At 44.6% G+C, this 16467-nt stretch overlaps 1 protein-coding gene across 2 annotated transcripts in view; it reads left to right on the top strand.

Annotated features, from left to right (window-relative positions):
• Window positions 1-16467, top strand: part of grik4 (glutamate receptor, ionotropic, kainate 4) — a gene marked incomplete at both ends in the record, with an annotated part of 135275 nt that overhangs the window by 106352 nt on the left and 12456 nt on the right. For both annotated transcript variants that reach the window (XM_079731830.1, XM_079731829.1), the window contains 2 exons: window positions 8861-9064; window positions 14350-14463. In XM_079731830.1, coding sequence (XP_079587956.1) covers window positions 8861-9064; window positions 14350-14463 — 318 coding nt within the window. The remainder of the gene's footprint in view (window positions 1-8860; window positions 9065-14349; window positions 14464-16467) is intronic.

Genomic DNA, 16467 nt, shown 5'->3' with positions numbered 1-16467 from the left:
GCAAAAAAAAACAGCAGCACTGCGGAGAATTTTACTACTATTATTTTGTAAGCGTGTTTAGAAAGGGCAGCCCAAAACAGATCAGCATCTTGATTTATCTCGAACAAAGAGACGAGGACGCTGTATGCTAGTCTTACCCAAGAGATTACATCTAAGAAACAAATGCTGCCATTAGCACTGCTTTTAGATCTATTTTACCAGGCTTTATACTGAATATCCGAAACCAGAGAAGCCATTCCCTGTTGGGAGTGAGAGGTTTCTTACAGGGAACCTTAACATGGGTGGAAATTGGGTACACAGCTTCTGAGCTCACACACAAAATGTGAAAAGCAGCGAGGAGTCCTGATAGTCAGTCCCCACAGCGGTGGACATCGCTCATTGGCTGAGAGATAAGAGCCGCGTGAGATTCAAATCTCCTAATGTGGAAAAGCCTACCTGATTGAACAATGCCTAAAGATGTGTATAGATGCTGTCAGCAGACTTTGCTTGTCTTACGGGATTCACTGAAGCACAAACACACACACACACACAAACACACACACACACACACACACACACACACACACACACACACACACACACACACACACAAGTGGCTGATCCTTCTAAGTGATACGATGTAAAGCAGCATGTAGGCAGAGCTGAATTGCCTGACGTGATGTACTAAAGTGGCCGGCTTATCGGCTGTGGGGCCCGGAGGGGCGTGAGGGGGATGGGGGTGGGGGCTGGGAGGGCAGTGAGTTGCCACACCACGTACCAGAGATGAACCGCCGGTCTTATTGAGACTGATGGAGCGGCTCTCTTCACTCAGTAAGGGTCCAGAGAGAGAGACTCGTGGCAGCGGGGTGGAGCAAGGTGGGACTGGGGTGGTGAAAGTGAGGAGGCAGGACTGTGTGTGTGTGTGTGTGTGTGTGTGTGTGTGTGTGTGCGTGTGTGTGTGTGTGTGCGTGCGTGCATGCGTGTGTTGGAGGGGTGGGTCTCCTTCGAAGCAATGAGGGCCAATTTTCCCCGGCCTCAGGGCTCATTCATCAGGGCCCGGTCCCGCCTGGTGCTCCACGAGGCTGCAGGAAGGACACACACCACTGGAGACCTCAGGCCTCAGACCTGTAGCAGGGTTGACTTATGTACGAATGTATGCATTTACACTCATGAATATGCATATACAAACATATCATGCATATGTTTGCACACTACACATGGTACAGAGTGTGTGTGTGTCTGTGTCTGCGTGTGTGTGTGTGTGTGTGTGTGTGTGTGTGTGTGTGTGTGTGTGTGTGTGTGTGTGTGTGTGTGTGTGTTGGTACAGGGGTAGAGCAGAGGAATGACTCTGCTGTTTTTTGGCGTGGTGTGTCATGACCTTTTGCCCGTCCTTAGGGGTGGGCTCCAGAGCTGGGGGTCTAGTCAAAGGAGAAAAAGTATTTTGACCTTTTTAAGCAATTTGGGAGAAATGGAACAAGTTTAAATGATCCATTTAGTTATGGTCATCGGTTTCCGTCACATGCAAGGTATTTACCGTGAAGACTTTACTAGGATAAAGGTAGATTTATAATGTTCAATAATAAACCTCATGGTACATTTATATCATTCATAGATAACCGTGGTCTGCCATACAATAAATAATCTATATTTAATTTGAGAAAATATTCACACAACAGTCACTGAATCGGATTACGAAAACGCACTCGTCCCCCACTCGGTCACCCTGGAGGGTAACATAAAAGAAAGCTTTATGTGTTTTTTTAGATGCAAATTAATTATGTCATTAAAGTAAAACATTTTATTACTGATGGATACGGTATGATGAATAGACAATAGTAAAGATAGTTAATAGATTTATCATTTGCCAACTGAAAAAGCGTGCGGGGAAATCGGCGAGACATAATATCAGCGCATATTGATTTTTATATCATTGGTGCTGGAGAGCCGCGTAAGAAACAATAACGCGGTTGAGGGTTAGTTCATTTCTATTCACTTTTTAGGGCCTACGGTATATAGAAAATATAAATATGGCACATAGCAGGCATGAAAAAAGAGAGGCCATGAGCCTGTGCCAATGCGGCTGGGCTGATTATTCTTTTTCAACAGGCACTTTCCCCTGCTGCTTAATATATATACTGTGTGTGTTGGTATGTGTGTGTCAAATGTGTATTATTTTGTGGGTCATTATGGGCATATATACAGTGTGTGTGTGTTTGTGTGTCCTTGTGTACATCCGGGATAGAGAGTCCGTGAGAGTGAGTGGGAAAGCAGATAGGTACTGCTCTTTGGAGAGCAGTTTTATTATACCTGTACGTGGCTATCTCTTCACCACTTCAATTTACGAAACAGCCCCTGTAGAAAGCGACCATAGAATTGATTATCACTTGACTGGAAGGCCACGAGCTATGTGCTTATAATCACTGGTGAAGATTGTTCCAGGCAATTGTGGTGGTGAGGATCTTGGGAATGTAATGTCTTTATTCGTCCACTTAGGTAATGAAAAGGGAACCCACTGCTCTTTAGATAACATTATCTCAGCTTCCTCGTTCTCAAAGTAATATTTGCGCGCATTTCAAAGACGGAACCCCGCGATTGCAGGTCACCGGCTTAACGCTGGATAACAGTAATGTCTTAACAAGGATGGTGTTTGCTCACTTCGTTTTTTTTCCATTGTGGATAATAGCAGTGGATCATGTGGTAAATGTCAGTATGGCTTCTAAAACAGAAGTGTGCAGTCTTTGGTCGTCCATGTTGCACATTAAATGCATGAGACAATCTCTCGATTCTTCAAACGAGAAGTGGTCTTTTCTCTCTTCTCTCAACATCAATCTGACGTTGATTCCTATAGGTTACTGTGCTAGGTCGTTACACTCGGCAGTGCACACACATGCACGCAGGCACAGGGCAGAGGCTATAATTGCATCACTGTTCCTTCTATCATTCTGAGCTAACATCCCCTGCTGTATTCTAAAGGCGCCCTCCAATTTACTGTTTCCTACTTTTACGTTTATTCTGCTCTGTGCAAGCGCTATCTTTTCCCCGATGCTTGTTAGCAGAGTAACCCCTCCAGAGTGGGAGTCACGGTGTTGCTAACAACCTGGTGATAAATAGTTTTAAGATTGACTGTAATGCAGAGTTCCTAGGTTTGCCTCTTACTTGCATTGTTTCAACTCCGATAAACATTTAACGATTGTTTGTGCGGAAATCGACACAAAGCAACAAGGCCACATCAAAATTTGTTCTCTTTATCATATTTTATACTAATCTCCGTCGTAGTATACCAGTAAACCAGAACCTTGTCCTGTCCTGGTCACCCTAAGCCCCACTTGAAGGTTAAAATTAATGAAAGCGCTATAATTCCAAAGACAGATAAACGCCCTTGATTCACTTGCCTGTCACCTGTAATGTATGGACCTTTGTAAATCCATGAATTATGGTAAAAAAAAAACACTTCGTACCCGCGCATAGTGTCGCACAGTGTTGTACCCTTAATATATGTCAGATTTTATGACCGCCCATAAACTTTCTGCTGCACCGTAGTTGTGACTCATTGTCATCCTTATGAGCAACAAGCTCTGCTCGCAGGAGTACGGCTTCTATTCAGCAGGAATATGCCTCTTTCTGACCGCCTCCCGCCATCAGTCTAGCAGGGCTCACTCAAAGAGTTTGTGATTTTGTTTACAGGAGTTTATTATTATCACAGTTACTTCTTGTTACTCCATTCTGTAGAGCACACATACGTTTACAAAAAATGCCCTTGTAAAACAAGACATAGCAGTCTTGACATCATCTTGGTCTTTCCTCCACAAACAGAAAAACCTCATCAAATATTTGTTGGACTTCTCCGGTTGGTTGTTACAAAGGACTGCTGAGGGAGGCAAAGGGTTTTTTATGTGTCAACAGCTGGTTTACTACGGGTTGTGCGACTCGGGGGGAACACAATTGCTTTGAGAAAACGGAAGGAAGTGGGAGAACAGAGAGACGCCTGGAAGAAGACCTGTGAAGACATCTTGAACTACTCTTGTTTGTTCTCTTCAGCCAAATATTAAAGGGATCCGTACCGAGTTTACCACCGTGTGTGTGCGTGTGTGTGTGTGTGTGTGTGTGTGTGTGTGTGTGTGTGTGTGTGTGTGTGTGTGTGTGTGTGTGTGTGTGTGTGTGTGTGTGTGTGTATGTGTGTGTGTTCTTTAGTAAAATCCTTGTGTCCCAGACTCGTCTTCCAGTGCCGCATGGTAATACTTGGGTGAAAAATAACTACTTCTCTTCATTTCTCCAAGTTGCTAACTTTATTCCAGGTTTGCTTTCGTGTGCAAAAGAAGGTAGATACAAATTCTTTGTGAGTTCACCTTCAAGGAAGTTCCCCATTTCAAGTGGTTATTGTAGACATGAATGCCATCCTTCTTTTTACTCTCTCTCGCTCAGTCTCTCCCATTATGTAGACACAGTGGTGTTTCAAGAGTGGTGTGGGCAGGTGTAGGTGGGAGTTATTGGCAAATGCATTCGGACATTCAAGGACTGAATGTCGTACTAACGGCCAAAACGATCCACTTTTATTAGCCGCTGTAACTCTCCCTACTCCCACCAACCAATATCTGGGTAATACCACGATTGATCTGCTTCCTCAGATATTACATTTTTATAGAATACCTTAAGGCTTGCTGGAAGGAGAGAAAAGTAGAGGGGGGACAGCGGGAGAAAAATGGGGGACACAGACAGTTAGAGACTTTTACAATGAACAATATATAAAAGGAGAGTGGGAGAGAGAGATGGGGGGGGGGGGGGGGCAATATGTTGGGCTGTCGCTGTGTTATCGATTGCTGGTTGCTATCGGTAGGATTGATGGCTGTGTGTGAGGTCTTATTTTATTTGTCTGTACTTAACCAGATCAACATTGGTGGAGGGCTGTATTCTATATATTTTTTGTTCTGTTTTTCTAATAGAGGTTTGGTCACGTAATGGATAAAGCCATTCGTTACAGTCACAGAGCACTTTCAGCACCTCAAACACATCCATCTACAAGTGGCCTAGCAGCTAATTAGACTTGGGAGCATATTAAGTGTTCTACAAGGAAGCTGGTCTGCGTGGCTGAATTGAATAACCTTTAATTGTTTCTAGCCAGTGAGTTATTTTTTTTTGTTAGTATTTGTAAGTATTTGCTCTCTGATGTCACGCAGTGGAAATACTTGAGCTCAGCGATGAATGCCAAGTGACCTTAATAGGCACATTTCTGCTATATAACTTATGACAGTGGACAGAGTCCAGCTCAGTGTGGCTGGGGTGCAATGCTTTCGAGAGCTACATCAGTCTGCCAGCTATGAAATTAGCATTTATATTATGTTGTGCGCATGCCGAACCATGAGCATTGCAGACGAGTCACATCAGACCAGGAAGGTATAATGGCTGGCTGGTTAAATGAGCTAATGGACAGATGAACAGATTGACATTTATAGAGTAGTACACACTATAAAGGCAATACGATGGTGAAGGCAATCTATGTCATCAGTCTGCCTTGCTGACTGACTTTAAGAGCTCGTCTTCTGAATCTGCCTGGTTTTCTTTGTGACTATGCAGACAGACAGAAAGCTCCCTGTTTGTCGCTCTCTTCTCTCCGCTGGTCTGTTTGGACTGCACACTACATGCATGTCAGGGAAAACTGAATGCCATTGCTGTGGAGTCTCTTACTGCAGTTGAATTGTGGTAAATGTACAACTGCAGTGAGAGAAAGGAATAAATCCGCTCCACATTCCAGGGAAATGTATTATACCTCGTAGTGGGTTGTATTATGTGATTCCCTAAGGGCCAATGTTGAGTTCCATCACAATTAACCAAGGTAAGAAAGGGAGGGACAGGCTGACCAATCAGGGGAAGATGCAATGATAGTCATGGTCCCTGTCATGGTCCATGGTCCCTGTTTCGTGCTATATTCATATATTCTTCTTATATTCATAAGTGCATATAGAAAGTGTGGAGATTGGGTTTGGATTATTCTGTGACGCAAACCATAATACGGTTAACTAGCTGCCACAGAAAATAATATTAAATTAAAGAAATGATGAGGATTTATTATTTAATTTAAAATTAATACATTTAATTTTGAATTAATTTCACACATGACTGTATCATAAATGGCAATTGTGCTGGTGTAATATGTCCAGTCTATCGGCAAAGTTTTATGTGTGCTTTGCAGTTACACAGTTTAGCAATGAAATGGATCATATATTTATAGCACTTGTAGTCTTTAGTAGCTGTAAGGAGAAGAAGAAGGAGCCATTGTACATGATCAACCTTGAGTTGACTGGTTTTAGAGGACTTTTATTCTGTGTGGTATGCTGGCCACACAACAGTGTAACAGTGAAGGTCCACTCACCTTCAGGCCACTGTAAGTGCAAAATGTTGTGAAGGACTTAAAAACTTAATTCATTCTGGATTATTTCAGTTTGAAATGTTAGTCTGTTGGTACCAAACGATGCTTGCCTGTGATGTCACTAGAATGTTTAGACCTGGTTTATTTAGGTGATTTGGCATATTTTCAAACGAACTCGATTATCACTCACAAATGATGTCAACTAGCTAATGAATGTCTTTCTTAAACAATAGCTAAATGTGAGTCAATGAGCTAAGACCAAAAATGTAAAATTCCCCCCTTATTCAGGCATCAGCGGTATGTAAGGAAATGACTCTATGTTTTATATTAGAACATAGAAAAAAACAAAGAACAAGAGCATCGACAATAAAGAGAGAGAAAGCTAGAGAGAAAGAGAAAATCGTATTCTCCTAACTATTTAAAATATTCCACTTTTAAAATATTTTTTGTAATCAAAGTCAATGAGAGGAGGGCGAAACCGTTCGCCCATTGTCCGACACTTCACTACTTCAGACTTCAAAACTTGGTACATTTTTAACAGTTAACCTTCATTCAAATATTTAACACCACACTACGATCTTCAAATATATCTCAACATATATCATATCTTTTATACTTTTTTTAGAATCAACAGTTGGACTCATTGACTTCCATCGAGGCTAAAGTGTGAGAATTCAACCCGCTCTAGCCCAAGGTGGCTATCACAAAAGCTAACCATTTCGGATGTTGCGGAGCCTACAACGTCAAGAAACACAATAAGCTTAAATGCTTAGCGAATTTCTTGTTTCACTGACGCTGAAATGATTAATCAATATAAAATATGATAGTTATATATCTGGGTTTGTAAATGGGGAGCCCACTTATATGGCTAGAGGCTAGCCATATCATCTTTTTTGACCAATGATATGGCAAAAAAATATATAGACCAATGAGATTGCTCGAAAAACTAAATATTTTTCAACCTTCAGATTGCTCGTAAAATAACATTTTTTCAACCAATGAGATGGCTCGAAAAGATAATATTTAATAATTAAAAATAAATAATATAAATAATAATGGCGTAAAAATAATAAACAAAAATATATATATTTTGAGGGATCTCATTGGTCGGAAAAAATGCAATTTATTTTGAGCGATCTCATTAGTCGGACAATGCACACATTTTCTAATTGGTTGAAATTTCGAAAATTGGTTGACAAATCCAATTTATTTTGAGCAATGTCATTGGTCGAAAATTTCTAATTATTTCGAGCAATCTCCTTGGTCGAAAATTCTAATTTATTTGGAGCGATCAAATTGGTCGAAAATGTCAATTTATTTCGATATATTTATTTTTTATTATTTATTATTAAATAAATATGACAAATATATACATTTTTTTATTTAATTTTTTGCTCTAGATTGCTCGAAAACAAATTTAACAATCATTATTCTCCAAATTCTATTTGACACTATTGGACACCTATTACAAATATTATAAGCCTCACTTTTCACTACAGTACCCACAGCATTTTCTAGTTTTTAGCGATTAATGACTAAACCCTGGCTACCTCAAACTGTATATAATTCATGCTGGTCTTCACGTTTCTGTAAGCATTCATCGTTTGCATTAGTAATTAGCAAGAGGATACACGTCATCACATTGTTTGTATTAACAGCCATTTTTCTTTTTTCAGGGAGGAATTGAGAGTCTTTATGACTGTGCAACGTCTCCCTGTCATAGTTAAGGCACCGAAGTAATACAAGCTGAGGTCAAAGAGGGATGAAAGAGGGGAGGCAGACAGCATCGATGAACCAGAGGTGTCTCTGTGACTCCGACACGGTGCTGCTGTTTTGAGAAGCAGCCCTGTGACATTGGCCTCTGAGATTCATTATAGGGATGCTCTCTAAATCACAACCAACCCCGTGAATCACCTTATCACAAAACAAGACATAAAAGTGTTTGCGTTGGGTGTGTGTGTGTGTGTGTGCGTGCTTACGTGCATGCTAGCGTGTGTGTGTGTGTTTGTGTGTGAGTGACAGAGTGACTGCCTGCATGTCTGCCCTTTCCCATGGATACGCAGCTTGGTAGGTCACAGCAGGAGAATTTGCCTCCCCTCCCCTTTCGTTTGATATAATGGATTAGCACGTACTTGTTTGAAGGTGATTTCCAAATCTGCTTGGCTGCTTTTCAATAGCGTTACAGCCCGGGTGTTATTATAAATTGAAACACAGATTAAAATGATCCATGGCTAGAAAATGGAATGTGTCCGCAGTTCCTCCTGTAAAATATTTTGTGAATTAAACGCAGAATAATATACAAGGGCCGCCTGCCATAGGCTTTTTATAACTCAGAAACGAAACGCCCCCCGTCGATGAGAAATTCACCATAATTGTACCCCTTGAATGACTTTCGCGCTCCCTCAAATAAAATATAAGCCAGCAAGCCTGTAAACCTGAAGAGTTTTTGGAGTTGAAACATTTAAAGGTCCCTCCGCGATGCGTGCGTGAACCGTGTTCCTGCTCGTGTTGCTTCAGGAGAACCCGTACGTGATGCTGCGGCCCAACCACCAGGCGCTGGAGGGCAACGAGCGCTACCAGGGCTTCTGCGTGGACATGCTGAAGGAGCTGGGCGACATCCTCAAGTTCAAGTACCGCATCCGGCTGGTGGGGGACGGCCACTACGGGGTCCCCGGGGCCAACGGCACCTGGACCGGCATGGTGGGGGAGCTCATTTCCAGAGTAAGTGCGCCGCTTTCGTTCTTTATGTCAAGTCGAAGGGGGAAAAAAAAGAATAAAGAAAAGAAAAAAGCCACAGATCTACGAGGAAGTCGTGGTGTTGTCTGCCACTTAGAAAAACATTGTTTTTTGGTTTTTATATTAAATCGATATTTTCCTCCTTGAAATAACCACGTCCGCATCTCTTTAGGCTACGGGGTAAATAATGTGTACGGTGCGCTCCTGTTCATATACGGGAACATAAACAAAGCTGTTTGCCGGTTTCCCTAGTCGTCCACATGAGGAACCTTTCCATCGCCAATCGACGTTATTTCCCAGAGAGTCCCGGGGCGCTGTGTTATTGAACAGCTCGTTTGCTGTTTGTTTTCTCTTTCCTTCCCGTTTTCTTTTTTTCTTTTTCTTTTTAGTCAACAACAATCTACTAGTCACGTTTTGTTGAGACTAAATCTCAGAGCTCTGTGGGCGCGCAGGAAGCAGGGAACCAGGGGGACGGGAAGGGAGAAGAGGAAGCGGGGAGGGCAGGGAGGAAGGAGAGCGTGTCACGTATTAGCAGGAGGACAAGAAGGAATCAAATGGAGCACTGCGGAGGCAAGGGGACCAATGGCGAAAAACGGATGGAGCGAATATTCCTCAGTCATCTGTCTTAATTGTACGGGCTAATGGAGGGCAGAGCCATTACCGATACTAAACCCAAGGAGCGGCTGCTTTCGGTGACTGTCTGCCCCCTTCCCCCCACCCCCCGATCCCCCTACCCCCAGCCCCACTCACCCCCACCCTCTCGTGGAAGAAAGAGGCCTCCGTGTGACCGGGCTGACCTTCAGGAGAGCCAGGGTGCTCGTGTACACGTGTCCCTGCCAGCGGCCATTAAAAATATGGCTTGACACAGTAGTGGGTGGGAGGGCAGGCGGGGGCGTGAGAGGTGAGGGAAAGCAGGGTAGGAAATGAAGAGGGAATAGTGGCTGCGAAGGATGATATCTCATCTGGATGCCCGGTCCGTGGACAGAGGCAGTGACTAAAGATGGTTTGAGTGAATGTTAAAAGAGGACACAGGAGGCAGCCTTGGTGAGGATAGCCGGCTTGCATTTGATCATTTGTGAAAGTTCCCGGGAACGGATGTTCCAGACTTAGCAGTGGAGGCAGGCAGAGGGGCCGGGCAGCCCCCGCTGCCTTTGATCCCCCCTTTTTTTTGTTTTTGTGTGATATTATTGAAGGTTGATTGCCGAGACGCATGCAGGAAATGCTAAAGCAGCGGCGACGCAAGGCCACGTCCAGGCCTCGCTCCTCCCGCCCCCCTGGAGGCGGTGGGGATCCAGCGCTGAAGCCTTATCTCCAAAGGACCGGCGGAGGCATACAGCGGCGTACCCTCACGATAATGTCACATATTGTAAAGAATAGAAAAGACAGAAAGCCAAAACTTTCCCTGCTCATGTTTTATTCCGTGCTGCTTGTATTGGGTTTGGGAAGTGGCTATGGATTTCACATTATATGAGTAAGTGAACCGGCGGTGGTGGCGAGGGGGAGGCTTGCGGTGGTACATTATTGAATAGCTGAACTTTCTACATTGCCCTTTTGAATTGTACTATAAGTATAAGGCACAAGAAAAAAAAGAAGAATCCGTCCGGTAGTCAATATTAATATTCCAGCGCCGGATAAATATTTCAGATGGTTATTACGAGTCCTCTTTCAAGGGGACCAGTGGCTTCCTCTTTGGCGGAGAAGAGGAGAGAAAAGTGCCGACGTATTTGTTCTCCTTCCCGGGGGTCGCTCGGCGGCATCGGAAGGAGCTCAGCGAATCGCAGTATCGCACTACGGAGACGGAGGGAAGGGAAACGGGAGGGGACTACAGGTGGACCGGCCGATTGAGCCCGGGGCTGGACGTGGATGGGGGGGGGGGGGGGCGGTGTGATGTTCATTCTGAGAGTGAGAATTTGCTGGCGAAGGTGCAGACGTTAGACGCTCAGGAAGCGGCGGTCCGATGGAAGCAGAGACAGAGGGGGGGGACTCTGGGAGTGTGAACTGAGGGCCGCTTCATAAAGCTGCCAGTGTTAAATGCAAATCTTATGAATTCGTAAACGGTGGGAATAATTGAGCGTTGGGGAATAATTGATACCTCACCCCTGACGAGGAGCAAAGGGTCTGCGGTGTATCGTAAATAGTCGTTGTTAAAAAAGGATGAGTTCAGGGTCAGCTCACTGCATTTCGCTGTACAATGAATGCTTTGGACTTTGACGCAAGGGCTTACACACCTCATATTTCACATGATCCTTTTAATGATCTTGATTATTATTTTTATTTTCAATATTCCACATCAATGGTTATTTTTTCTAGCCCCCATGCTATAAAACGAGGCGAGCGTAATCATGATTATTATAATTATTGTGATCATATCTGATCCTGTACCTGTAGCCTTGCTATAATGACCTGTCCTTGGTTGAGGCTGGGAGACACCTCGAGGGGCTAGGGCTGGGTGAAGGCTAAATGCCTCATTTTAGTCATCCATCCCACAGTTGTGTCTCCGACACCACCTGCCCTATAAGGGCCTTCACCATGCGGCAGAACGCCAGAGATCAGTGGTGCGCAGCCCCCGTTCTGGATTCATTGCCGTATGAGTGACCCCATACACGTACACATGTACCACCCACGCATACACACACACACACACACACACACACACACACACACACACAAACAGGCACACACACACACAAACAGGCACACACACACAAACACACACACAGACACACACACACAGACACACATACACAACATACACACACAACAACATATTAATAGATACCCACACATGTCTGCACTCAGAAACCAATACACATGTAAAGAAACACAGAAACACACACACAGACACAAATACACACACACAACATTACAAAAATAGAAAACCTAGTTTGTGTGCAGAAACATGTATGCCAGCACAAACCAGTTTAGCCTTGCTGCCTCCAAGTCTTCCTTGTAACTCAATTTTATAAATGAAACACTGTGACGACCTTCTTCAGAAATAGCTGTCTTTGTTCAGTCAGGTGCTTTTGACTTTTACCTAAGTAAAAATAAAGATGTTGAAGGTGTGTTTGGACATATGAACTCGTAAACCATCCATCTAAACCTCTGTCCTCACATGTTGCATAATGATTTTCAGTAGAGGCCTAGTTCCTCATTAGCCTGGTCCTACCAGACCCTCGTACTTCATTTCATTTGTACAGAGAGTCTGGACCTACTCAATTGACAAACGTTAACTCACTTGAAGGCGGGTGTCTGTTGAAGTTTAAAACTATTGGATCTGCCCAGTGCCACTCTGGATCTGCCATAACCAATCGCTTACGTTTGGCCGGGAATCACGTTGTACGCAGGCTGTACACAAACCAATCACCGTGCGTGAAGATGTCCGTCAACGAGAGCTGACTTTAACGTCATTGATCTCAGCCACTCCCTCTAATCGCTGATTGTACGCAGAAAATTTAGACAGAGAAAACCCACTAACATACCGCAGACCCAGACGTAGTACTGAAGGGAAATGAAAATTGAGCGGAAGTACTTAGGCAGGCGGAGCCAGGCTAGTTCCTCATAAGTGTGTGATTATAAAACAGTAGGCTGTATTATATTATGTGTGTTTTATATGTGCTTGTGGGCAGAAAACATCCAATTAGGTAACTGAAGACATCCACCTATGTTATGAATCAATTAGGTGAATCAAGGTAATGTGAGCAAGAGTGCTCAGCATCTGCTATCTGGATAAATGTAGTTATAAATGTAAATGTATTGGCATAACACTCATATGTCCAAAACATGAAAATGAAAATGAAAGCAATTGAACCTGGAACACTTTATCTGTCGAATGGCTTTGTTTGACATCTACACCTACGTTTGGACTACAGTCTTACTCAAATCCTACAACTGCCACATATTTTGCAGTTGACTGGACAAGAAAAAATCATTACATTGGAGCTTAATGAATATTGTTTCTTGAGAATCTAGGACTTGGTTCTATTTTATAACACATTAACACCATTTACAAATGTATTAAAGTGAATGAAGACACGTCATTGATGAGCAGGTGTGGGACAGGGCGTCTTGCTCAAGGAGGCTTACAGGTACACGTGACCCGAGGTAGACGTAGGGATTCATACTCGGTACCTTTCGTCTGAGAGCCAAACTATTCACCACACCCTCCTTCCTCCATTATTCGATTCCAACGTTGTGTTTGTTTCCATGTACGCCCTTCTATCTTGTGTCTCTGTCTTACTCTCCCTGAGTCTGTCTCTCTATCAGCCTGTCTGCCTCTCCATCTGTCTGCCTCTATCTGTCTGCCCCCACCACCAAGCCCCCCCCCCCCTCTCTCTCTCCCTCTCTCTTCCTGTCCTTGTTTGTGGAGATGGATTGACAGCATTAGGACAGACCGATTGTGAGATATTGTGACTTCTGCATTGCTGCACCAGTTACCCCCCCCCAAACCCCAGCCACACACAAAAACACACACACACACACACACAAATACACACAAATGTGGGTGTGTAACTGTGTGTGTGTTTGTGTGTTTCCAATCCTCTTAGTTTTCCGGCAGAGGACAAAGAGCAATGTGTTGTTGCCTTCCCATCGTCGCTCCGCTGGGAGATGAAAATCCCTTGCAAATGCACTTTGTTGCCCTGTATGATTAGTGGGGAACAATCCAGTATTCGGGATACGTTGACTGTTCCCGTGAGTGTGTGTGTGTGTGTGTGTGTGTGTGTGTGTGTGTGTGTGTGTGTGTGTGTGTGTGTGTGTGTGTGTGTGTGTGTGTGTGTGTGTGTTTGTGTTTCAGCGTGTGACTAGCTGCTTTGTCAAGTGATTTGTCTTCACAGTGTGCCCTTGGCCTAGCACAATGCTAGCTTTTGGATGCTCTTTCTCTCTCTCTCTCTCTCTCTCTCTCTCACGCTATCTTGCTCTCTCTGTCTCTGTCTCTCTCTCTCTCTCTCTCTCTCTCGCTCTCTGTCTCTTTCTCTCTCTCTCTCTCTCGCTCTCTCCCTCTCTTCCCCTTACAAATAGTGTTTTCAGAAAGAGTGGTGATGAGGTACAATTATAAGATATTCATCGACTACAAAGTATCAGGTTATGTTTAAATGTCACCTCACTTATATCCGGTGTCTTTTTAAGAAAGAGTGGATTTGTGTGAGAGACACACAGCAGAACATGTAATTACATCTCTATTTGAGTATCATGTCAGTCCTCTCAATATTCTCAGCTTCCAATGCTCTCCTTCTTCTTCCTTCCGGTCCCTTCTTCTCTGCATGTGATTGCAGAAAGCCGACCTTGCCGTGGCCGGTCTGACCATCACGGCGGAGCGGGAAAAGGTCATCGACTTCTCCAAGCCCTTCATGACCCTGGGCATCAGCATCATGTACCGTGTCCACCTGGTGAGTTATAATCACACAACCACCACACAGGCACTCTTACCTGATGCCCAAACTGAGCCTCTGGCAGCCTGGCCAGATCAAAAGATGCATTCTGTCTACGTTTTTGCCCTGGAGTTTACGTGGGAAGAGTTTATTTTAATCCTACTGTAAACTCTCCTCTCATCTCTAGCTTTCAGTCGCTATCCGTCCCCTCCCTCTTGATTTAATCTTCGTGTCCCTCCCTCCTCCCTCCCTCCTCCCTCCCTCCCTCCCTCCCTCCCCTTCCTCCAGGTATCCCTGTTCTTCTTTCATCATTCCTTCGTCTCCTCCCCTCGTCTTCCCAGCAGTCTCCATTATCTTTTAAACTGCCCCATGCGTTTCCTATCCTTTTTCAGCATTTCGTGCTTAAATCGAATCCCTGGTCTTGACAGCACCAGATGGCCACTGTGTCATTTTTATTATTTATTACATCATCTCTCTCTTTGATGAATCCAGGACATTCTCTTCGACAGCATGTCGCCCACAGTACTGGACCTTCTGATTGGGTTTGACCCTCCTGTGGCGCCCCTTCTGTGGCTCACAGGCAGGGGGCGCCAGAGAGCACTAGCAGCCAGTGGCGAAACCTCTGAGGAAAACGTGGCTCACCAATGATCTCTACAATTAATAGCGTCTCCTAACATATACCCGAGGGGGGAAGAGGCGCTCTGTGTTTAACGACGGAGGACCCGCCCATGGAACTGTACTAGCTCAAGGGCTAACATAAGCAGTTAGCGTCCCGGACTCCCGGGGGGTCGTTTACTTATGGTTGACCTCCCCACCCTCCTCCCTATCCCTGCCGCTCCTGGGGAAACGCTCCCTCTTCTCTCTATAGGGCTACAGGCGGGACTAATAGGTGGAGCAGCATCAGCGGCAGCGAGCTCCACCGGCAGTAGCAAGGGACCGGGGCAGGTGCCAACAGTGAGAGGAGGATCGATGGAAGGGAGCAGTAGGTGCTAAGCTAAATGGGCCCGCTGCCCTCACGGATCACCTCGCAAGTGAGGAGGCTGGATTCTCGCGAGTTAGGAGGCAGGCTCCCTCGCAAGCTAGGAGGCAAGCAAGGAGGCGTGTTAGGAGGTAGGATTCCTGGCAGGCTCCCCGCGGTTGTCACGACGGGGAGGGAAGTGGCTGGGCAGGTGTGGAGGGTTGACGTGGCACAATGTGCTTACTGTGGTCCCACGAGGAAGGTGCGCAGTCACGCAGCGAAATTAGCAACGTTTGGTTGTTTCTTTTATAGAGCAGTTAAGAATAGTGGGAACAACTCCAGCACCGAAAGTAGGGCGCTTTAGAACACCGTGAACGGGGAGAGGGTGAGCCGCAAAGTCAAGCGTTCTTTCCCTCTATTGCAGCATCATTGTTCTTTTTTTGTCCCCTTTCAGACAATTTCATTGCTATTTGGCAATTGCTCAGGTCTCAGTCAAGGCTGTCGCTCAGCATGCCTCACCGATTCAGCATTGGAATCCGTGTGACTTGCCTTGTTTAGTTCTAATCCAGCAGCTATTGATCCGAGGCGCAGCTCATTCTACAAGCGGCCCCGCTGTTTATTTCAAACTTTAAATTAAAATTTCAGTCTGATCAATAAGAAGGCCGAATGCAATGAAACTAAGCCGCCTTTTGGGTATTAACTACCTGCAAACGCTGTCTATTTATTCCTCTCTTCTCCCTACTTTCTTCTTTCTTCTCATCTCAACTCCTCCCTTATCCCCCCTCCCAAATCTCTTACCTTGAATTCTGCTTTCTCATGCACTCTTTCTTTTCATTTTATTATTTTTGTGAGACATGCTCTTGCAACGCACAATGAGCATCGAATTGCACATAAAGGAAAATCTATTCAGAGTTTATATCCTGAGGAACACATGCCACCCAAAAACTTTAGCTCCAGAGGTCAAAAGAATGTTGGAACCCAATTTCTGAAGTGACAGAAGTGACTTTTGTGCTGTTTTATGCTCTGTTAGATTAGCTAGTGCATGTCTATCAATGGATTTTTCA

This window comes from Pollachius pollachius (genome assembly GCF_949987615.1).
Source record: "Pollachius pollachius genome assembly, chromosome: 3".
In the NCBI taxonomy this organism is placed as follows: domain Eukaryota; kingdom Metazoa; phylum Chordata; class Actinopteri; order Gadiformes; family Gadidae; genus Pollachius; species Pollachius pollachius.
This window is presented reverse-complemented; position numbering and strand designations above follow the sequence as displayed.